Here is a 24,822-nt window from a genome sequence, read left to right on the forward strand (position 1 = left end):
GCTACATATGAACAACGTTTTAAAGTCACCATGAAATTAAACAAGAAATGTGTTTTACACACTGTTACAGTCATTATTATAAATGATTTATCCGTGCAATCCGTTATTTTTTCAAAATTAATTTGCACTTGTAATCTTTAATCAAAAACATTAAGCTCTTTTAGCCCTCCCCTTAAGGCCCAACTTACAACAAACCAATAAAAGAGGGAAGGGCAAAATAAAGCCCGCCCTACATTATATACGTCACGATAAGGAAAGTAAGTCAATCGCAACTTCCGTTTCATGGTGACTGTAACATTAAAATATACAAATAAATATTTAAATTTTATTTAATACAATATAAATGCTTGTTTCATAAATTTTAGGTAATACAAAAATATTAGTGACATACAAAACAGTATTTCCATAATAGTGCAACGGTTACCAACAATTAAAAACAACAACAAAACATGAAAAATTAAACATGAAACATCAACAGGGAAACAAAAATAAACGGACAATCAAACAAATCTTATGAGAGTTACTCATTACTGAGTGCTGAAGGACTCGTAATTTGTCGGGAGATTTCCCATCATCCACTGCGCGCTAACTCCTGTACGGCGGAAACAGGGCGCAGCAACCGAGCAGGTTCTCAACTGTGATCTTCATTCAAGGCTAAAATGGCAGGAGCAGAAGGAGACGATTCACTTTATCCCATCGCTGTTTTGATCGACGAACTGAGAAATGAAGATGTTCAGGTAAACATCAGTCAGAGTAGACGTCGTGTTGCACTAAAGAAAAATACACATACAACGCGTAACTGCTGCTAACATGATTCGCTTAGCAGCTAACGTTACCCGAGGCTTGCACAGATTTGTTATGAAGGAAATCGTTTTTTGCCTGTTAATCAAGATCTAAATGCTTCAAAGGCTAATTAGATTCCTTCTAATAAATAGACCGAGTGTGGATAATATATCATCAGGCTATATTAATCAGGAAATGACTTCGCATTCTGTGGTTATTTCAAAGCCTTTTGAGCTGTCTTAGCTAGAGAGTTTAGCGCATCATAGACGTAATAGAGCACATTTTGTCATGTTTAGACGTAGATACATTGAACATTTAATGAGCAATTCCACGCAAATTGCCATGAATTTCCCCCCCACTATAGTTTTTATTCATACTGGTATCTCATATGGGAGTATTTTACGTTTTAAATGCCCACTTAAGGTCTCTGTCGACGTATTTGCTCGTTTCTGAATGAGGCGGGTGACGTTAAGTGTAGCTTTTAGAAGGATCACGTCAATAAGTTTGTGTCTCCCTTTAAAATGTGCACAGTAACATTAAATCAAAATGTTTTACAAAGAACCATCCCTTCTATATTTGCTGGGTGTTATTGCATTTTGTAATAACAGTAGTATTTTGTCTCCCTTAAATGTACTGTAGAGCTTGTATATTTCTCTTAGCGGCTATAGAAAATATAGGCCGATATGTTTGGACAATGGTCAGTGCTTTAGAAAACTGATGGTGCAATATATTGGTAATTAATACAATCCCTGAGAATTAATTTTTGTTTTGACATCAAATGTCATGTCCATTGTTTCAGTTGCTCAAAGACAAATAAAAGTCTTCTGCTTTTTTCAGTTGCGTTTGAACAGTATTAAGAAGCTGTCCACTATTGCGCTGGCTCTTGGTGTGGAGAGAACGCGAACTGAACTACTACCCTTCCTCACCGGTAAGACATCTATGCAACAAACATAATTTGCTATCACCTAAATCTGACATTTACATCCCTCTAGCACACATACATCTGGCAGACGTCTATTTGACGCCTGCATTTACGTCTGCAAGACATCTGTAGTACATAGGTTTGTTTGCTCATCTGCAATACGTCCTGGAGCCATTCTGATCTGGAAAATATCTGCTGTGCTAAACATCTTCGCAAGAGCAGCTTTACATCCATTCTTAATCATAAACATCTTACAGATGTCTTCTAGATGTGTATAGGACATCTGACAGCAGATGTCTCCGAGATGTATTGCAGATGAGCAAGCTATGTTAATGAAGTTAATGCAGAAGTCAAATATACGTCTGCCAGATGTATGTGTTTCCATCCACCAGTTTTTCATTTGGGTAAACTTACTTTCTTTAAACTATATTTATAAATGTTAGATTTATAATAACTAATTTTATTTTTTATTGTGGCGGAATCAACTGTAATTTTTACATGCTGTGTATATTCATTTGAACTATGAACAGACTCTGAAGTCTTTAAAACAAAGTAGATGGACAGACAAGTTCTACATGTTATGCAGATTTTTATAGACCGTGTGTGGTAAATATTTTGTGAATTTAAGGTCCCACTTTGGTTAATGGATTGTCCATCATCAAGTTTACGTACATACAAGGTGTAAAAACACTTTCATTTTCTAACAATAGGCAGTTATTATAATGTTACTCCTTTACTGACTCTCAAATGATTCTTTCGGCAATTCATCTGACTAATCCCCTCTTTTCTGACGGCCTAATCTGATCTGATTGGTCAGATGGTCTAGTATGTTGTGATTGGTCTACCGTGTACAGCATAGCAATGTCGCAAATGGAACGTACGCGATATTACACGGAGTGATGCAAATTTACGGAAATCAGAAAAACAGACGACTCGTTCCCGTGATTGTTTAGACTCCTTTTTTTTTCTCAAGCCCATAACTTTGTTATTCGTTCACTTTCGGCTTAACAACTTGGCAGACTGCTTACGTTCACAGACACACAGCAACATTACATATGGCATGAAGTGTAATTTAAAGGACATTGTAATAGTTACTCTTTGAAGATATTGACATAACTTTTGGTTTTAAGAGCATTGGAATGTCTTAATTAAATTATATCCGTTCATCTCTAGATACCATTTATGATGAGGATGAAGTTCTTCTTGCCTTGGCCGAGCAGCTCGGAAGTTTCACCCTGTTGGTTGGAGGTCCGGAGTTTGTCCACTGTCTGTTGGTAAGAACAATGAAAAATTAGACAACTGAGCACACGCTCAGTGTTATCTCGGTCTCATCTGGAGTCAAAAATGCTTGTTTTGGTAATTTTCTGTTAGCCTCCCTTGGAGAGTTTGGCGACTGTGGAGGAAACGGTTGTGCGAGACAAGGCTGTGGAGTCCCTGCGGAAGATCTCTCAAGAACATTCCCCTGTAGACCTGGAGGTGCACTTCGTGCCGCTGGTGAAGCGCCTGGCCAGCGGGGATTGGTTCACCTCCCGAACATCTGCCTGCGGTCTTTTTAGCGTTTGTTATCCACGTGTATCCAGCTCTGTTAAAGCAGAAATCCGCCAGTAAGTTAAATATTGTTATCATTATTTATGGTACTCTACCTTTTAATTTTCATGTATACAGGGACAATGTCACATTTAGCTGAATTTAAACTTTGGTTAGAATTCACTTTATTTAGTTTTTGAGGTGATGAAATTTCAATATCATAGATCCCTAGAGTGATGTTATGTTTGTCTCTGCAGGCACTTCCGCACACTCTGCTCAGATGACACCCCTATGGTGCGCCGTGCCGCCGCCTCTAAGCTGGGCGAGTTCGCTAAGGTTCTGGAGCTGGACTATGTTAAGAGCGACATCATTCCTCTCTTCACAGCGCTAGCATCCGATGAGCAGGTAGCCTGTTGCATTTATTCCCAGTCATCATGTGGGTGCTCTTTTTGGTGGCTATAGTTTTTTTTACTTTGTGCTTCAGGACTCAGTGCGGCTGCTGGCAGTAGAAGCCGGCGTTAGCATTGCAACCCTCCTGCCGCAGGAGGATCTGGAGACCCTGGTCATGCCAACTCTGCGTCAGGCAGCCGAGGACAAGTCCTGGAGGGTGCGCTACATGGTGGCCGACAAGTTCTCAGAAGTGGGTTCTTAGGAAACATATTTGGCCGTCGTCCACGTTGTCCCGGTGAGGGTGATTTAACTTTGGTTGATTTCTTGTCTTTATGAAGTTGCAAAAGGCGGTTGGCCCAGAAATCACCAAGAACGATTTGGTGCCGGCGTTCCAGAACTTGCTGAAAGACTGTGAGGCAGAGGTCCGCGCTGCTTCTGCCAACAAGGTGAAAGGTGAGGTTTGCTTTTGTTTTGGAGAGAAATTGGGCTTTGGGAAGCTGACAGTCATGCAACAATAACATTTATCTCTGCAGTTTTCTGCGAAAATTTGCCTGAAGACAGCAGGGAGACCATCATCATGACTCACATTCTGCCATGCGTCAAGGTACACAAGATTTAATCTCCCCCACTTGTTTATAAACTGGCGTGTATCTGAACAGTTATACTACAGGGTGGCAGTCAAATTCTTAGAAGGGGGCTTAGAGAAAACAGTTTTTTGATGTGATATCATATCTGGGCAGGTATCCGATTATCTCTGCCAGACGTCTTGCTGGATGTCTTGTTTGTTTTCTCTTTTTTTATGTTTTTTTAATATGTTTGCATATTCGTCCTGAACAAGTGACTTTCTTTTGGGAGTGATTCAATAATTGTGTATTATGCATAAGCAGTGGAACCCAAACAACCTGGTATGACCTGTCTGTAAAGATGATCGGTGTTTACTTAGTGGTTGTTGGGACTGAATTCTCTTATGTCTGACTGACTGAATGTCTGACTTTTCTCTGGCGCTCATAGGCAGCAGGGGTCACTGTTGTAAAATGTACATCACGTGTCGCTCTGCATTTATATATTTAGTCACTGCAGAATTAGGCTGAAATGAGGCGTTTGTGATACTTTTATTAATCTTGCTTTAAGCTTATAATGGACTTTACCACAGAACCTTTTATATGGGCAACACAGCTGTACAGGAAACAGTTTGGCTTGAGTTGACCATTACATTAGCAATGGAAAATCTGATTCACTTTAATTGGTTGAAATTCCTTTGAAAGGAAGAAAATGAATCATCACTTAAGTGTGTTTAGCAGCCTTTGCGTGACGTTTTATGTGTTCGGTTAAGCAGCAAAATGATTTATAACACTGTTTGATAGGGCTGTGTATCGATTTAGATGATTCGATTCTGATTCACAAGTAGGGATGCAGCGATTATCGAATTTCACTATTAAGCGCTTATTAAAGTTTATTAATTGTCAAAGATCTTTTACGCCGCGTATTGCTGTTGCACAGAACGGAACTGTTGCAACTTGCACAAAATGAAAACAAATTTACACCAGCTTAAATAGCCGTGTTTATCATAGACACGGAGGCCATGACACACACAAGATTATCTATTACAGAGAGACCAAACAGCGATTCTTACATGAACATTCATAATCAAGGCTGTAGCGGTAACAGTTGGGCTTTCAGTGCAGTAAACTGAGTCCCACACCTGCTACGGGTATATGATAGTGTATTTTATGTGTTTATGTTTTTATGTGTGTTAAATCATTTTACATATAGTACAATTTGAGAGCGTGTTGCGCTGGAAATTAATCCTACATGTTTCTTTTATGCTGGTAAAAATACAGTTTGCATTATAAAATCATCCTACCAGTTTATTTTTTCAATGCGGTTTATATTATATTAAGTTTTTGCCCTGCGTTAGGAAAATCTGATGGGGTAGGACAATTCTAAAACCGGTACAGCCCCGCGAGCATGAGTTTTTTTTTTTTTTGCCGACGCAGCTCGTCTTTCTCTTGGTCTATCTGTCCAGCGGCCGGTGTGCTGTCAATTTATGCACATTATGAACATTAATGTTCACGCTAAAGCCAACATGATAATGCATGATAATATTATAACGCTTATTTTCCATTATTATCATTTAGCGTCTGGTATCTGTCTGTTGTAATCTACATCGGGATATTTGGGAGACATCTGCGATATACAATAACATCATCACATCGCCCAGCCTAAGTACAATGCAATTGACCAATATGGGAATTGGACGATAGATTCAGGGCTTTTGAGAATTGATGTCGAATAGACCGCATTTTAAAAAACAAAAATCCGCCCAGTCCTACTGTTTGAGTTGTATAAATTGTCTTGACGCTTTACCTTTTTTACCACCCCATCAATTTAATCCCGAAGGTTTCCGACAAAATGTACTATGGTAACATTTTCCTTAATCTTATTAAATTCTATGCAAAATACACATGTTATCCCTATTGCACAATCAAAAATAAGTGCTAATAAACTATAAAGACTTTCACACACTGTTTAATGGAGGCCTTTATATTAATGTAAAATAATTTTATAGGATTAGCGTGATAAACGGTATAAAGGTGTAGTCAAGAGATGTACAAACTGAATCGGTCCAATGAATGATATATCTGCAGAGCACATGTGGACACATATGCGTCAATAAAATGTTTGATCCTCAGCTTTTGGATTTCTAAATTCCAGACCCAGACTTTTCATGACAGGCCCACTTTTACACGTTGTGTCCGTTTGAGCTTTCCAAAATGTGCTTTGCTCTTGTGTGGCCTGAGTGTCTCATGACCTGATGTTTGTTATCTGTTAAGAAGCTTATGTAAGCAGATCCTGCCTCCCAGATACAAACAGTTTTCTGCTTACTTTGTCTGCAGATGCGATCGATTAGCTTACACATATAGACGCTTTTTGCTAAAATTTGCGATCGTTACGTTTTAAGAACAAATAAATAAGAGCAACACCTGTGACTCTTTTCCCCCCTTATATACTTCATCAATGGTATTTGCTCTGATTCGAGATACTTCTAGAAGAATAGCTTGATTTCAATGTCTTCCTCTTTTCCAAACAGGAGCTGGTGTCTGACACTAACCAGCATGTGAAATCTGCCCTGGCTTCTGTCATCATGGGTCTGTCCACCATCTTGGGCAAGGATAACACTGTTGAACATCTGCTTCCTCTTTTCCTGGCCCAACTGAAGGACGAGGTAACCTATCTGGCCATAGGCCAGTCTCTCATCTCTGTGTGTATATGTGTTTCTCTTTCTTTCCTCTGTGGTCAAAGCTTCTTTTGATGGTACATCTGTATGACTATATTTTCATGCAGGTCTTCATGTTACAGGTTTTGATGGGTCACCTTGTATTAGGTTTAAGGGCTTAATTGTTAACAGCAGTCAGCTTTCTGCCTACATAGTAAGCTGACTACTAACGCAAACCAATGAAAACACAGGGTACCTTAAAATGCTCCCTATGTAGGCTGCTCACTAGAATTTGGAACGGCTGTTTTCTTCTCTACTGTCCCTGATTGATGTTCCTATGATGGGCTTCTCTTCATGACTCGTCTGCAAGACATATTAGCTTTAAGATGTTAGCAATAAACTCTTAGTCTGTTTTCAAATGAAGTTGAACTTTGCCCTTAGCTTTCGGCGAGACCATGAGCCAAAACCGAAGCTTTTCCAAGCGCCTGCCTCCTCTGTTTGTGTTTCCTTCTGTTTTATTGGTCTCCTCTTGAATGTCAAACACGACTCGAGAACGTAGGAGCCGGGTTCTGTGAATTCTGTACTGAAGTGTATTTCCATTGGCTGCTTATCTGCCTGGCTCTGTTTGACTTACAAACTTGTTGTTTGGATTTTAGTCAGTCATCACCAAAGTGCACTTGCTCAAGCAAGTCATCAAATATTTGGCCATGTGTGTGCGTGCACTGTCACATGAGCCTTTTATGGAAAATATAAAAGATAAAAAAATTCACTAAGAAAAGGCTGCTTAAGGTTTGTACTGAAAAATGAAATGGGAAATATGAATCGATTTTTTTACTATAATACATACAAATCCTGCAGTTGCAGTAAACCCCTAAAGTCAAGAAAATGAATGTAAATTATGAAATTAAGTAATATACTGTAGATTTTGTTTTTCAAATCTGCATTGGTAATATCGTAAAACATCAATGCGTGTTAACCTTATACTCCACCCAAAAAATGTAATCTTCTCAGCAGTAAATCGAGCGATTTGCGAGTAGTTTGATGCTTTTACATTTACGTTTATTCGCTTCATTTGCGCGCGAAATTCAATTTATAACAGACGCAAATTTGCGTCATAGTAGGGGCTTCTGCCAGGCGGCTCCAGTCTTGTTGGGAAATGGCTGACATGGATTTTGTTGAGATTTACCAGATTGTCCGACCTTCTCACTCACTTTCTTCCAAACAAGATACTTTTTCCCATTTCGATAAAAGGAAGAAGATGTATCGTACAGCTCCGGGTATCCACATACAGCAACGTTGTTTTTTGTCCTCACTTGTTGTTTGGGATTTCTGCCTCCGCTCACTACGTCATAATCACATCACTACTAGAGCAAGCTCCTGATTGGTTAACGTAGTGAGAATATTAGCCAAAGTTCCAATTTTTGTGTCAAACGCTTAAGTCATTGAGGCATTCCTGTCTTTGCATTGACTTGACATGGAAACTACTCGTCGCTGAACGCTTCATTCGTGTCTGGTGGGAATGCAGCATGACACTCACCAGTGTACATTTCTTTGTTCTAATAAGCACAAAGAAAGATATTTGGAAGAATGTTATTAACTGACATGTCTGGGACATCATTGACTACCATAGTAGGATGTTCTTGATGTGTTGATCACAAAATTTGATATTTAGGTTTTTTTACAAAAGCAAACCGGTCTGGGGCACCTTAGACTGCCATTTTAATTGTTTCTACTATGGTCGTCAATGTCCCAGAAATGTCAGTTGCTAACATTTTTCTAAATATATATCATTGTATTCAACAGAACAAAGACATGTATACAGGTTTGGAACAACTTGGGGTGGCAGTAATTCATGACAGAATTTAATTTCTGTGTCCCTTTAATAATTTGTAAGCAAATTGAAAGAGTAAACCTGGGACCAAGTTTTAAATAAAATGAATAACTGCAAATTTTTTCCTCATTGATCTCCAGTGTCCTGAGGTGAGGCTGAACATCATCTCTAACCTGGACTGTGTGAATGAGGTGATCGGCATCCGGCAGCTCTCTCAGTCTCTGTTGCCAGCTATAGTGGAACTGGCCGAGGATGCCAAGTGGAGGGTTCGACTGGCCATCATTGAGTACATGCCCCTACTGGCTGGCCAACTGGTGTGTGCTCCACTTTCACATCTGCATATTGATTGATTTCTAAAATCGGGACTGGGCGCGTGTCATTTTGAAGCTTACGATGTTTGTGGGGATCACAAAAGAATCTGTACTTTGCCATGCCATGAAAGTAAACGTTATCTCTATGATAGATAAAGTGTATATTAAAATGATTGTCAGTATTGGTTGCATGTAACTCTAACCCTTCGTTCCCAGGGTGTGGAGTTTTTCGACGAGAAGTTGAATTCCCTGTGCATGGCATGGCTCATTGACCACGGTAGGTCTTCTGAGTTATCTTTAAACACTGTTAGTTCTATCTGGTGTACAGTTTATATTGCTAAACTGCTTTGGCTGTGCTTTCTTCATACACCTCCTCCTGCTGCTGTCCCCATAAGAAAAAAAAACATTTGTGGAGACGTGCGTCTCAGCACTTCCTGTTCTGATCTGCCTGCCAATTACAAGAGTCTGATCAGAATCTCTCTCTCGCTTGCTCTTTTTCTCTTTTTTCCCCCACTGTATCTTTTTCATACTCTTGTGTGTCGTTTCATTGTAGTATAATAAGCATTGATTTCAGTCAATATGTAGGTCTGAGTCTTGCTTCTCACACATATTCACTAAGGATGTGCAAAAATGGCAGTATTTTTGTTGGGTTGTGTCATGCACAGTAATGGAAATATTGCTCATAGCAACTCCGACAGAAACGTATTGTTAAAGGCAGTGAAATTTTTGGACAAATTTGATGGTGGAGCTTTAAACTTTCTTTTAAAGTTTTTTGCTATGTTTGAAAGTAGTACATTAAAGCATAACAAGCTAAAACATCTCAGAGATTGTGCTTCTCTAAGTTACATCTCATTTATTAAGCACCATTATTAAAGCTACAATGTGTAGTTTTGCCTTATATGTATATCTCTGTATCAAATTAAATTGAAAATAAATATTTTCAATCGAGTCAAAATTAACAGATTTGCTCCAGACGTCTCAAATTATAAATCATTATAAGCTTACTGTTGCGTATCGAGGTAGGCAGACAGGTTTTTCATGTTACTTGCACAAAATTATGAATAGCTAATGAAAAAAGTGTTAATAACACCACTAGGTGACTTTACTATTTGACCATTTTTATACATTTCTAAAATTCACTCAGTTCTAAATCCCCTTTACAAAACCCATTGCTAAGTAAGTTACTGGTTTTTGTCATCTAAACCTTTTTAAAGTCTTTTGAACCGCTTGCTTTGATTTGCATGTCAATGGTAATGAATGTTTCAGATTGGAGGGTCTCATAATAAAGCCTTTGAAAAAAAGTTGCCAGCCTACGCCAGCGTTTTTTAACATTCTAACCCAACTTTAATGGCTCACAGTACATTTTCTGTAAAGAACTTATGTCAAATTAAAGAACAGAGTCTCAGCTTTTTAACAAAAGAAACCGTATTGTTCTATCTTCATTTGTTCATTGTTTATCACCCCTTAAATGTGGATAGGTTTCTTTAAAAATGCATCACTTTGATTAAACAGCTGAGATAATTAACGTTTTTGTCACAGATTCCACCCAGATACCACTCAGAAGAATCATTCAAAACCGCTAAAACATATACGTTCTAGGTTCTGGGATTCTGTGCTTTTCCCCCAAAGGTGTGTAATAGCGCCACCTGCTGTTCAACAGTACAAACACTGATTGCCGTAATAACTCGTCTTTGGCGGGGAAGCAGTTTTTTTTAAATGACGAGATAACTCGTCAATGGCGGTGAAAGAGTTAACTATTGTCACAACGGTTCTGAACACGGGCTGTGTAGATCTAGCCGATGTTCAGTGCGCTGCACAACACAGACGCATAATTAAACTCTGACACAGTTGCAGACAAAGGGCCAGATGGGTTACATCACTGGAATGTTCTTGTGTATCCTGCGCTACCCGCTTGCTTAAGACCTCAGAGTGGTTCTATAGAAATGTGAATTCATCTTTCTGACAAAAACACACAGGCACCTCTGCAAAACATCCACGGTGTCAAAAAGGATTCTGTCACGGATGTTTTTTTTATCTCCGCTTTAAACTTGACCTACATGAAGCTCAACACATTTGTCTTATTTGTGATTGGACTGAGGTTTAGGATTGAAAGCCTTTTAATGAATGGATGATGTCATCATCAAACCGATTGTAAAGGGGGCTTCAGTGCACAATTTTACACAATGTTTGTGTATGCCCACTATTCCTGGAATGGAAGTAAAATAGCTTGGATTGAAATCTCTATTCCAGTTATTGTGAAGACAGGTGGAATGAAGTCTGTAGTGGTAACGCAGAACAACAAAACTATGTTGTTGACTAACAGCACACAGTCCTGCCAGCAGGATCAAGAGCTCACATGCCAGCGATCTGTTTGATCAAACTGTCTAGGGAAAGCTGAAACCAGGCAAAATAAGAGAACGAGTACGCAATTCCCGGTCAGTCACCTAGGGAGAAAAATGATAAAGCACTGTTAGATATGAAGGAGATGTGATGGAGCTGATAAAAATGTTGGCTGGTAAGTGGAAGGCTGTCGTATCAAGTCAGTCTTAAAGGGATAGTTCACCCAAATTTAAGAACTGTCACGAATGCTCCTCATTTTAATCCTGTATGACTTTTTTCTGCAGAACACAAATTAAGATATTTTTGTAAGAATGTTCAAACATTCACCCCCATTGACTTCCCTTTTATGGACACAAAACAATGGAGACATTTTCTCAAAATATCTTTTGTGTTCCAGTCGTATACAGGTTTTGAATATCTTAAGGTTGAATAAATGATGACCGAGGGAACTTTGCCTTTAAGGGTACAGTGGTGGTTTAAAATCAATTGGAAATTAATTGGAAAATAAGACTAGGAAAATGTTCCTAGTCTTATTGTTCATGATATTTGTCTTCATAATCGTTAAAGTTTCCTAATGTTGAAAACAGCTTTAGGACTGGATGTCCTACCAGCATGACTAAAAATATTTGTGGTTCCATTGTCTTGTAGTGTATGCCATTCGAGAGGCTGCAACCTGCAATCTAATGAAGCTTGTGGAGAAGTTTGGAGCAGAGTGGGCTCAGAACACCATCGTACCCAAGGTTATCGGCATGGCCAATGATCCCAACTACCTGCACAGGATGACCACACTCTTCTGCATCAATGTAAGTGTGGATAACTAGAAACGTGTTTCTTCTCTTTAAAGTGATATAAATGAATTCATCCCATAGCGTTCAAAACTTGTCTATGACTCGGTGGTTCTGTATCCATACAACAGAAGTTAATGGGAACCAATGATGTTTGGTTATGGACGTTCTTCAAAATATCTTAATATAAAATTTTTGGCTGTTTCTGTGTGTCAGGCTCTGTCTGAAGCATGCGGACAGGAGATCACCACCAAGCACATGTTACCCATAGTCCTCAAGATGTCCAATGACCAGGTGGCCAACGTACGCTTCAACGTGGCCAAGTCCCTGCAGAAAATTGGACCGGTTTTGGAAAGCAGGTTTGTTTACAGTTTTATTCAAAATTCATTTGATGGTAGAGATGTTTGCATAATCAAACACGCCTACAATAACAATGACGTATCCCACAGCGCTTTACAGGCAGAGGTCAAACCAGTACTGGAGAAACTAGCCACAGACCAAGACATGGATGTGAAGTACTTTGCTCTAGAAGCTATAAGTGGTATGTATCCTTTCATTTCACTGACTTTACTAGCTTAAGATGTTTCTGAACATTGTTTTTCATTTTACTGTGTGTTTTTACAGTTCTTTCTTTGGCCTGATTGGCTGCTTCTCCACGTGGACAACTGACAACACAAGACTTGTTGCGCTCTATTTATTGTCAATTCTGATTGGTTAAGTTTCATCAGTGTATCCTTGTGTTTCTCTCAAAGATATTGAACGGATCAAAGGATGGCCTTGTCATCTCATATTACCTCTCTTTCCGTACTCAAATCTGCCTCAAACATCCCGACGCTTGTACAGTTTACACATAGCTCTGTAGACTCCCACCTATGGCTCCATAGCCCCCCCCCCCCCCGGCACAGTCGTATCACAATTGGTACGTGACTGCTTCTGCATGCCGTTGCTTTTCTTAGACCGAAGTTCATCCTGCATGCAACAGATGGTGCGAAATGCCTGTTTATTTGCTTTAGTAAATTTGCAAGCGCACAGCACATTGTTTACATGTGCGCCCTCCCCTGGGAAAACTCTCCACTTTGCTCGCACAAGTTAACCGCAGTCCCCTGCGTACGCGGGGAGAATAACATTCAGGACACATTTTGGATCCATTGCGGTCTCTTGGAATTTGCTTAATGATGTAATGAGGTCACATGTTGTCATGAGCGTTTCAATAAGGGGCCATTTATTGAATTTAACTGCATCAGCTGTGCTTTATCAAGGGGTACTTGTGTCTGAAAGTATATCTTGCACACTATTTGGCCTGCATTTGAGGGCTAGGCAAACATATGAAACTTCTGCCAATAATTTCTGTCATTTTGTTCGTTTTCAATTCGTTACTTGCGAGTTTGTTTCTTTTATAATTGGAGGCCATGTTTAGGGCATGAAGCCGTCTGGCTGGCTTGGGGGAGAGTTATCTCTTGTGGGAGGTGATTCAACTGAATTCAATACTAAAATCCACACTCACCTACTGATTTCTTAGGAAACCCTTTGTTCATGCTCAGTATCATGAGTTTTTTTTTTACTGTACTTCTTTTTGTCATTAGTGTACTTTTGGGACTAAAATAAAGTCTTTTGAACAACGTATCTTGCCGTGTCGTCTTTTCAAAGCACTCTGGCAGACTAACTGTTGCATAATTCTGAAAGGAACGACACATGCGTCACCATTAGATACTTTCTCGGAGTGTGTTATTCTATATGATTTTTAAAGATTTATGTGGAATCAAGTCTTTGGTCTCCTGATGAACTGTTTTCTACAGTTACCAGGCTAATGATGTTATCGACAGCGTTGGGTTGCGTGGTTTCGTCACTAAATTTGGCAGGAACTGAAGGTGATGCTCTGTGGTCATGGCCGGTTCTAGACTAGCTGGACATTGGGTGTCAATCAGATATTCTGGTTAAGAAAAATGTTTCATGTAATATAATCATTGTTCATTGCATGCACATTTTTTTTGTGGCAGATTATTTAACTGATAATACAAACAAGTTTAGTAATTGTCAGGTGGTCATTTTTGGAGGGGTTGTTCATACAAGAGAGAGCATTTACATCAGTATATAATGCCATTTTATTACCCGAACCCATATGTGGAGATGAGATCAGTAGGGAGCAGTGTTAATTTTTGGGTGTGACCAATTCTGTATAGCTGGTACGGGTCATTTGCAACCAATTGTTTTCAGATGTTCCCACTCCTGTTTTAACAGTATTATTTCATGACAGCTGTGCTGCTGATGGTAAATAAAGTCTGAAGGGGTGGTCTGGGGCCCGTTTCAATAAGGAAGTTCAACCAACACCGAGTTAAAATCTGAACTCTGAGTTGATTTACTCAGAGAATCGCTACTCTGAGTTTTCAGTTTCAGAACAGCTGATTTGAGTTAGTTCAATCAACCCTGAGTAAGTTCACTCTAGGTTACGCGCGTTCAGCATGGCGATGAAAAGCCATTATCAATTGAGTGAAGATAGCACGATTCACCATGGCAACGGCACGTGACAAAAAGCGCTCTGTTCATTTCTCGCCAATCGAATTGAAGGTACTGTTACAAGCGTAAGGTGAATATTAAGAAAAAAAGAGCAACACAGCCGCAGCAGCAAAAGAAAGAGAGTTGGTATGGGAGAAAAGTGCTTCACTTGTTAATGCGCCAGTTTATATGTCAATCACTTTTATATTTATTTTGTTGAAACTGTGAAAATGCGAATTATATTTAACTCTCTCGCTCTCATGTAGGTGCTATCCTTTTGCAATAAAAAGATCTTGGCAGCAGCTGAATATGAAATATACGACGGCGTCGTAAAAAAAAAAAACATTTCGAGAATAAAGTCGAAATGTTACGAGAATAAAGTCGAAATATAAAGTCAAAATGTTACGAGAATAAAGTCGAAATATAAAGTCAAAATGTTACGAGAATAAAGTCGAAATATAAAGTCAAAATGTTACGAGAATAAAGTCGAAATTTTACGAGAAAAAGTCGAAATATAAGGTCGAAATGTTACGAGAATAAAGTCGAAATGTTACGAGAATAAAGTCGTAATATTTTGAGAAAAATAACAGAATTTCTAGAAACAATGGATGTGGAGGATTTGGTTAAATCCTACTTTAGATTATGATTTAGCAATAAGGAGATTCTTTGTATTTTGGCGCATCATCACGGAGTTATAATTAGTAAAAGGACACTGCAGCCGTTATGTAGGAAACTGAATTTATTCAGAAGAAAAAATCTGACATGAACTACGAATTAACTCACTGATTCAGATGACGTGCTCAAACATAACTTCAACTCTTAAACTACAACCTTCACGAAAATAAAATACGTATTACGACGAGTTTATTCTCGTAACATTTCGACTTTAATCTCGTAACATTTCGACTTTAATCTCGTAATCTTGAATTTATTTTATTTTTAACGTGCCACTAAAACGCCGTCGTAGAAATACAATAACATCATTTATTCAGGAAACTTTAAAGAAATAAAATGGTCTTGCTAGTAAGATGCCTGATTGGGAAATGTTAAATATACTTCTTAAACTGGCCTTAAAAGTTAAGATAAAACGTCCAAACGGGGCCTCACAATTCTCTCCCGACATAAATATAATTCTCTGCGAATTAATGCAGCTTCCTCTTCTATGGGTTCCTAAATAAACGGACATGCCATTTTAAGTTCTGTGTGACTAAATTGAGCGCGATTAGGAACACGAATCAATAAACAAATGACGTATGTAATTTCAACACCGCTCGCTTTCACTTCGAAAAGGGGGAGGAGATTGTAACAAACCCTAGGTTTGCGGAATAAAACCTGCTCCCGACCAGGTTAGGTTCACGGAGTAGGTTACTCTGGTTACTCACTCGGAGTATAAAATACCTCGATTTCTGAAATGGGCTTGACTTACTCCGTGGTCGCGGGTTTGACATACCTCGCGTTCTGAAACCAAAAACCCTGAGTATTCCGTTTTCTGGGGTTGACTTACTCTGAGTTTGCACTACCCTGCTTTCTGAAACGGGCCCCAGGTCACAAGATGCTGTTATGTGTTCAGTTTTTGGTAATTGTCTTCTGAAATGCTATAGCAAATTTATAGCTGCTCCTTTTGCATAAAGTGGATCCCCAGGGTTCAGTCATGGGCCCGCTTTTTAAACACTTCCGGTTATATCATCTGGCAATATCTCATTCTCATCTTTCCCCTCTATGCTGATGACATTCTTATATCCCCAACCGCTCTGAAACATTGTGACATCAAGCACTGGGTGAACTATGATTTTCTTAAAGGAAAGGTGCACCCAAAAATAAACATTCATTCTTTAGTTACTGACAGCAAATGACCACAGAATTTGTTTTGTTTGCTTGAAGGTGATTTAAGGTTGTTTGTGTAGCATTTTCCATGTTGTGGTTGAGGTCCTGGATACAATTATCCATTTAATTTGACTTTAACGAAAGAAAAACAAACAATAGAACCAATTTTAGTGAGTGGCAAGTGATGCAAGTTTAGTTTCAATAGATTCTATCTTTGAACTGGAAACAAAGTTTTTAGTTTTGGTGCTTTCGTAGTATTGAAATCCTATTAAAAAAAAATCAAAGATGTTGAAAGCCAATTGTTATGCCAAAATGAACTAACATCACGGTCCACAGAAAAATAACAGCCTATGAGTATTAAGCAGCATGAGGGCAAGTAAAAAAATACTTTTTTTGGGGGTGACCTATTGCTTCAACTAAACTAAACAATCAAATAGAACCAAAATGACTTTTACATACAAAATTGACAGAAAATAAATTGTCTCCCCCTCCCAAAATGATCTGATTTGTGTTTGGCAGAACTATTCAGTGGTGATTTTGAGAACAAAGTGGAAAACCAAATGTTTCTCCGCTCATGTAATTTGTAAGCATTCCTGTGCGGTGAGCTGTCTGGCAACCAGGATCTTGCCTCATCTGTGCTCAGCCTGAGAGAAAGAGAGAGCGCATGCAAGTGTGAAAATCAAAGCATTATAGGAACTTCTCTGATGTGCGAACTCTGAACGCTCTGTTGAACTCTGGCCTGCATATTAATTGACACTTTCTAATAGGGATTTGAAAGTTTGGAAGGCAAACTCAACCCCACCCCCCTTCCCTTAGACACAAAACCTGCATTCATCTTTTCCATTCACTGATATTGTCATAAATTCCTTTTGTGCTCTTGAATGTAAACACAAGCTATTCAAAACCTGCTTTGGTAACTACGCAAAACAAAGCAAGTTGTAAAACTACAATTCCCATCAGAATAAAATGAATAGACGTACAATAGTTTGTTCAATAAACTTTGTTTTATTTTAACAGCACGTTAGCTTATGTGTGGTCAACAACCATGACGATAAATGTAGAATTGGATTTCTAGGGAATGGTGGTCGCCAGCAGGTGTGTGATTATGGTATGGCAACACATTCACTAATCTGTCCTCTTATCCATTAGAAATATTGCTATTAATACTTTTCAACAGCATATACTGATTGACCAAAAAAAAGCACTGTTATGAAGCTGACAGATACGCTCCAAACTCCACACGGTGGGGTTACGCAGGAACACTTCTGAGGGGACTTTGGTTTCGTACCTTTGTAAAACCTGGTCTACGTATGTCCTGTAACAATTGATCGAGAATCAAACAGAAAAAATCTTAACTTAAAAAAAAGGCACACCGAACACACACATTAAATACGATATTCGTTGCTCTTCCAAAGCAATTTTTAACCCCTACTTTGCACATGGAATAATCGGGTCTCGCTCTCTTGACATCCTTCTTTAAGAGAACGCTGGTTTGTGGGCAGTTACATTATTGAAAAGAGATGAGTTTGTGTCTCTTAGGCTGTATTCACATTTGACTTCTTTTTTGACTAGTAAAAGTTGACAATGGCGTTTTTTTAGTAAAAGAAAGAAAGATAGCATTTGTGCACAAAGGCAGATTAGAGAGACAGGCTTCATAGGCAGCGTGACAGAATTCTATTGGAAATATAAACAAAGAGCGTCTTTGCAATAACCAATCACCTATTTAAACAGTACAGTACTAATTTCTCGCCAGAAATGAAATCAAAAGTTATTAAAAGTGAAAATTAAACTTACATTTATACAAAACTATGCTACTACGGGCGTTTCGGCCGCCATTCAATTTTTTGAGCTTGAGCCTTCTCGACCAATCACTTTCCTTGAATGTTGATATGGAAATGACAGGTCTCTGTCATTGGTTAGCTGAAAAAAGGTGCTTGGCGCAGGCCATCTTTAAGAAAAGTTGAACTTTTTTCAACCTTAAAAGACGCTCTGAGCTGCAGCAAAGACGCTGCCGTTGGCGTATAAAAAAGCGCTCAGGACTTTTTTGAAAACATGGTTTACTCAATACAATTATAATGTAAAACACCAGCTAGCTGCTTCAAAAAAGAAGTCAAGTGTGAACACGGCCATAGTCGACGAAACTAGCAAAGCAGGTTGACCTCACCCACCTCTGCCGTCTCCTCAACTACATTTTCATTCACTTCCTTCACAAAGTACTCCAGTATATGATCTGCCTTTATAACCTTAAAACGTTTATTCAGTTACAAAGTACCGAAGAGTTTTAATATCAGCGTTCAGCCACAGATTGTAATTGTCAAGTTCAAGCGTTGCTATAAAATCTCTAGTTTGTAATGCGATTGATTGGCCGCAATCCAGTGTCTTGTGACTTAACAAATGTACAATTATTGCAATCTTTGAACGCTGATGATTTCGTGTGACCAATGAGATAATAATTAGATGCTCTAAAACATATAAATGCATGCCCACATTAACAAAGTCTACTATGGAGGTCACCTGCCATCCAAACCACTCCCCGATAATCATCACTCTGGAGAGTCGTGACTCATCCCTCCACGTGTGCCGATGCTAAGGATCTGTAATATTAGCCGGCAAAATAACACTGTTGTGGTTCTAGCAGAACAGATTGTTATTTTAAGAGGTTCTCAATGAGCATGAAGGGAAAATCCAGTGAAAAATCACAGTTGTATCCACAAGTGTTGAGAAACATCCGCTGCTAACCTTTTTGGTGCAGTTCCTATTTATGGCTTCATGTTTCAGTATATTGCTTCAATATTGCCATACGTTTGAACTAACATTGCACTTGTCAAGTGTGCACAGCTAGAAGCAGTCTTTCCAAAGTTTTGTTCAGAATTGGTATAAAACAGGTTCAAACTGAATTGTGCTCTATAGCAGGCTCCGTATTGCAGATCGAGGCTGTCTTTGTGCTACATACGGTGCGTAGCGAGCGGCTCCTATCCTGCGGTCAGCTCAAAGGCGACGGGCTCTGGCGGAAAGAGGAGTTGAGCCCCCCCACACACGGAGGTCCTGTGGTACAGCCGACCCGGCGCTGGCACCGATGCCATGCCATACGGCCCTCTATTGTAAAAGAGAGCAGCAGGTGGGACCACTGGGGAATGAGGAGGGAGGTAGGGAGGAGTTTCATAAACGAAAAAGATTACAGCTCACGTTCGCCACAACCCCATCCCTCCCTGTTACTTAATCCCTCTCTACCAATCATCCGTAGTGAGTCACATCAAGGTAATACTGGTTATTTGAACGAGTGTCTTGGTTTAGTTCACCAACACAAAACCGTGCTGGGAGTCTACAGTTTCCATCATTTCGCTGTCCAAAAAGGTGTCGGCCAATGGCAGCCCTTCGTACCGAGCGCCCTCCGAATCCCCCGGTGGAGCTGGTTGACCGGGTTCAAGAGGATAGTCATGTTGCTCCTGGTAGAGTGCTTCCCCTGATGGAGATTGGCCGGGTTCACACGTGGTGTAGGTGTAGTTCAGAGGTTCTTGTTGTTGAGCGGAGAAGCCTTGTGGCAGAGGCGTCGGATGCATCTGAGAGTAATGGCCAAGGTAGGGATCGTACGCTAGGGCTTCCGGATTGGGCTCCATAAGAGGGCCAAGGGGCTGTGCATGCACATACGGAGGGGGCGCCTGCTGTTGATGTGCTGATGCTATTGAACCCTGTGGCTGAGGAGGAGCTCCAGAATCCTGGTGCCCCAGAGATGCACAAGGAGCGTAAGGGTCCTCCACAATGTGCATTTGATTGAAGTAAGATTGCATCTGGGATTGCTTCTGAAGATAAAGGCGTTTCTGTTGCAGCCTGCGGATAAGACAGATGGAGCGTGACGGACAGATCTCTGGAGTGACATCGTTTGAAGGATTGAAGGAGGTAAAATGTAGTACCTGTGTTCCTGCAGTTGCTGCTCCAGACTGCGAGGGGTTTCTTTGCAGAACATCTGGCAACTGCTGGGGCTGTTGGCCATCAGAGTAGCGTTCTGTACAGATGCACACAGCAGACTTATTCAACTTTTCTACACAGCTTGGAGAAAGTCTTTTTTACAAAACACTCCTTCTTTCTGTATATATACAGTATATATCTATATATTGCTGTTGTCTTTCTGAAAACCTTGTATCTCCATATTAGCTAATGAGTGTAGTTCACCTGTATTCTGTGTGAGAGGTACTGCGGCTCCAGACTCTGTCTCCTTGACAACAGAGCATGGTGTGTTCCACCTGAGCACAGAGCCATGTCATGCTGGTGACCTCTTTCAACCTGAACCACACACAGAAAGAGAGAGAGAGAGAGAGAAAGAGAGATGTCAGTGCCCCGCTAGTCCACCACATCAGCGACCGAGCTCTCAAAAGCATGAATTCATTACTCGGTTATTAAAAAGGCTGAATAGCCATCCACTGGCCCAGAGGGATTCTGGGAAAAACATGACAGTCTGCTCCAGTAGTTCATCTGCGCAATCCTATAATGAATGATCATTTTCACAGTTTTTTATTTCGCCCACATTAGCCGGAACCTAAACTGGTCAACGTAAATAGAATTGATCAGGGTTTATAGGACATTGGAGACTGTTTTCCAACCAAAGGGTCTCAACAAACGGTTAAAAACAAGATAAACAAGCATTAAAATATGCTTAAAGATATTTCTCAATGTTTGCTTAGTTAACTTGAATATACTGTATATCGTTCCAGTTATTCCAAGCTCTAGAAAATGTTATCTGGTAAAAAGTTTGAGGGGCCTTTAAACGTGGCCATGAAGTAAAATGTTTTTGAGAACCACCGTCACAGAAAAGGAACAGTTAAAGTCTTTTTTCTCTACAAATGAGTTGTAATGGAAATCGAATGGAGACCTTTTCTCAAGTCTGCTTCTTTCTCAGTTTTTGTTTGAGAAAACTCAATATGTGTCTCAAACGTTTCAGAAGAGATTCGACTTCACCATCTGTAAGACGATTGGTCCATGTTCCGATCTGCATTGAATTAAGAAAGTTTAAGATTAAAGTGATAGTTCACCCCAAAATAAAAGTTCTGTCATCATTTACTCAGCCTCTTTTCATTTCAAACCCGTATGACTTTATTTCTTCTACAAAACACAAAAGAAGATATTTTGAAGAATGTTGTTAACTGGCCCCTACTCACTTATATTGGTTTTGTGTCCATACAATAGAAATGAATGGATGCCGGCATTGTTCCGTCTCCAACATTCTTTAAAATATATATTTTTTGTGTTCTGCGGAAGAAAGTAAATGATGACAGAATTGTTTTGTTGTTGGGTGAACTGTCCCTTTAAGATTTATCAACTGCACTATCCTGTATGTCAACAACTGCCTTATTTGTGTTTTTTCTATTTTCCTAAAGGTATTTAAAATAATTATCTGACCCAATGTTGACACTTTAATAAAACATAACCGAGATGTCTAAATGTCTATGAAAGAACAACTTTTGAGCAATAAATCGTTCCTCTTGATGAATTCAGACACTGGCGCCTGCTCTGTGCACAATCCCCACGGTTTATTCCCAGGAGAATTTATTCATTCATTCATTCATACTAAATCTCAGTCTTCGGTGAGACTGCAAGGGTGCAACGGCACCAGTCACCAGCCTGTTATTCAACAATGGCGGCATTCACAGGGCTTCCCGGATGGACCGTAAACAACTGACAATTGGCTTCTTCTTCTGCAGTCATTACATAAGCGGGGCTGTCTATGTGTCAGTAGAGAGGTTAAAGGGGTACAGGAGTTCAAGTAAGGCCATTCTGACATGTTTCACAAGAGTAACTCACAATGCACTATATGCAGGTACAGATTTCTTGGAATCATACGGTCTAATGCACTTTGCAGGGCGAAGCTGATTATTTTATGGAACTTCAAATAAATTAGACAATACGTGTGGTGTAATACCCTGTGGCTTCTTTGTAGATGCTAATATGAGAGAGCTTGATTTATTTGCTTGGTTTTAAACCACCCTTATTCATCATAAGAGATCTGCTAAACAGATCTCAGGTCAGCTCACATGGATTGTTTCCATTTGCATCTCGTGTAGGACTGACCTGTAGTGTGGGGTCCAGTAAGTCATGTGGATGGACGTAAGGGTTCAGCAGTCCCAGGGAAGGGCTTTCTCCAGAGCCCATCTGCTCGTACACCTTATTCAGCTCCAGGATCCCTTTCGTCCGTGCCAGATTTTGCAAGTGTTGCCTGAAGGCCACCAAACCTACAATGTGAAATGAACAATAACTTTATTAGTTTTTGATAATAAACAGATGCAGTCGGATGCCATCCACCCGATTATCCATGTGTAGTTGGACATTTTAACAAGGAAGACATGTCTGACCATGTGACCTCACCAAATGTAAATTTAGCAAATCAATGTAGTCCAGCCATATCAATCTTTCGAGGTTACATTAAAATAGTCTTTAGTGACTCTTAACTCTGCTGCTGAACAGAAGAGGGTAAATGGGTTCAAAAAGACTCCTCTGGTTATTTTAGGGCTTCAACTGATAAGAGGTAATTATTCGGGCCACAGGACGAGAGAACTCTTAAGGACTGTGTTGGCCCAATCTTCAAAGCGTTCTCTGAGTGACTCAGTGGATCATCTTGACAGTGGGAAAGTACATTTAGAGCAAAACAGGAGGCAAATTAAAAGAGGAAGAGAGCATGTGAAAATACTAAGTGAAGGAGGAACAGCACGCTAGAATAGCAGACAAATATTTGAATGTAGATATTTCAATGCATATAGAAGCTCTATTAAGTTAAAGGGACAGTTCACAAACATATTTAAAAAATCTTTTATTTAAACACCCTCTTGTCATTTCAAACCTGTATGACTTTCTTTTTTCTGCAGAAAACAAATTATTTTGAAGAATGTTGGTAACCAAACAACACTCGACCCCATTGGCTTCCATTGTATGGAAACAAAAAACATTTCGTAAAATATCTTTTGTGTTTCACAGGAGAAAGAGTCAATAAGACCACAATTTGTATTTTTGGGGAACTATCCCTTTAACTAGTGAGCAGCTAGGTTGCTGTAAAAGGTGGCATCTCGTAAGTGACCAAATTTGAAACAAATTATGATGCTTTTAAAATGATAGAAATGCACTTCAAACACAAATACTGTATATAAGTAAAATCATAAAATTTTCCAGTGCATTTAACTATTTTTGTACAGAATTAAATTTTTATTTACAATATTTATACAGCCTCAAAATGCTATTTCGTAGATATTTTATTTGGGACAATACCAAGAAAGCATTTCAACTATCCTTAGAAAATCCAGGATCCTAGAAACTAGCTCAGTTTTTAGGCTGTGAATCAGATCAGAGATTTAGGTGGCTTTGTAAAATCATGTCAAGATTTGCTCCTCCAGACAGACTGAGTCACGTACACCAGATAGAGTCGTACCTTGTGTGAGTGAGGTGTCTGATGCCCTACGACCCTCGCGGAAGCTGATGGGAGAGCGGTTGTGCGTCTCTCTCCTCTGGGCGCTCAGCGCCTGCATGGTGGGGTTAGCTGGCCGAGCGCTGATGAAGGGCGGAAGCATGCGGGTGACTGGTGTGTTTGCTAATGCCACCTCGTTTAGAGAGGTAGTGTCTTCCAGCAGACTGAGGTCACTGTGCATGGAGCCCATGTCATACTCTGAATCCACGCTACCTGGAGAGGGGTTCTGACCCATGCCGAACAGTTTACCTTAGGTGAGAGAGCAAGACAGAACTTACATAAGTAATTGTAACACTAAAGTGAAATAATAATAAAATACTAATCAATATTATAATGTAGTATATCTTTCAGCTTTTATGATCACATGTAGTAAATTCTCAAGTAAGCTGACCTGCACTGGTTAGCACTGCTGGCTGGTTGGTGACCTCTGACAGCGTGTGTCTGCGCTGACCGAAGCGCGTCGTCTGATAGGCATTGAACATGTGGGCGGGGTCATCTTCAGTGTCCAACTCCTCCGTCTCGATCCCCTCATCTATAGATGTCTCCATCATGTTGCTGTGGGTGGGAACGCTGGATTTTCTAACAGCTACGGGAGGCAGGGGGTCCAGCATACAGCCGTTGACCTGCAAACAGTGCAAGGATCAGTGAATATGGTTTTTATCCATAGAAAAAAGCACATATGAGATAGAAGATTATTGTGAGGAGAAGCAAGAAGTTGATTGAGATATAATGCATGCTTCTTTCCTTTAAGTGAAAAATCTTTTTTAAAGACAGTTTAATATACAATTACTCTGCAAAAATGTGTTTCCTACTAAGCATTGGGTAAATTTATGTTTAAAACAAGCACAACAAACTTGTCAATGGGGTAAGAAAATAAATCTTGAATTTAGTTTGAACTTTTTCTTAACTACCTAATTAAAGGTAATTTTTCTTACCCAATTGGCGGATTGGT

At 39.7% G+C, this 24,822-nt stretch overlaps 2 protein-coding genes across 3 annotated transcripts in view; one reads left to right on the forward strand and one right to left on the reverse strand.

Annotated features, from left to right (window-relative positions):
- The first annotated feature begins 579 nt into the window (after window positions 1–579).
- Window positions 580–13,729, forward strand: ppp2r1bb (protein phosphatase 2, regulatory subunit A, beta b). The gene is made up of 15 exons (XM_056757236.1): window positions 580–737; window positions 1,621–1,711; window positions 2,879–2,979; window positions 3,077–3,309; window positions 3,490–3,637; window positions 3,717–3,872; window positions 3,961–4,075; window positions 4,156–4,226; window positions 6,714–6,848; window positions 8,811–8,984; window positions 9,198–9,258; window positions 11,970–12,124; window positions 12,323–12,465; window positions 12,556–12,647; window positions 12,731–13,729. Exons 1-15 carry the CDS (start codon window positions 660–662, stop codon window positions 12,745–12,747), a joined length of 1,770 nt encoding a protein of 589 aa, XP_056613214.1. The 5' UTR covers window positions 580–659; the 3' UTR covers window positions 12,748–13,729.
- Window positions 13,730–17,992: 4,263 nt separating this feature from the next.
- The window catches only part of sik2b (salt-inducible kinase 2b), a 33,691-nt gene continuing 26,861 nt past the window's right edge, over window positions 17,993–24,822 (reverse strand). For both annotated transcript variants that reach the window (XM_056755950.1, XM_056755951.1), the window contains 6 exons: window positions 24,262–24,493; window positions 23,835–24,119; window positions 22,487–22,647; window positions 20,594–20,704; window positions 20,335–20,426; window positions 17,993–20,251 (listed from right to left, as the gene is read on the reverse strand). In XM_056755950.1, the coding sequence (XP_056611928.1) occupies window positions 19,714–20,251; window positions 20,335–20,426; window positions 20,594–20,704; window positions 22,487–22,647; window positions 23,835–24,119; window positions 24,262–24,493 (1,419 nt within the window). In that variant the 3' untranslated portion in view covers window positions 17,993–19,713. The remainder of the gene's footprint in view (window positions 20,252–20,334; window positions 20,427–20,593; window positions 20,705–22,486; window positions 22,648–23,834; window positions 24,120–24,261; window positions 24,494–24,822) is intronic.

This window comes from Triplophysa dalaica, chromosome 9 (genome assembly GCF_015846415.1).
Source record: "Triplophysa dalaica isolate WHDGS20190420 chromosome 9, ASM1584641v1, whole genome shotgun sequence".
In the NCBI taxonomy this organism is placed as follows: Eukaryota; Metazoa; Chordata; class Actinopteri; order Cypriniformes; family Nemacheilidae; genus Triplophysa; species Triplophysa dalaica.

Coding starts and splice junctions, on each gene's coding strand:
- ppp2r1bb (XM_056757236.1), top strand. CDS start 660: ATGGCAGGAGCAGAAGGAGACGATTCACTTTATCCCATCGCTGTTTTG. Junction 3,310..3,489: donor GTTAAAGCAGAAATCCGCCA/GTAAGTTAAATA, acceptor TTGTCTCTGCAG/GCACTTCCGCACACTCTGCT. Junction 12,466..12,555: donor GGACCGGTTTTGGAAAGCAG/GTTTGTTTACAG, acceptor CGTATCCCACAG/CGCTTTACAGGCAGAGGTCA.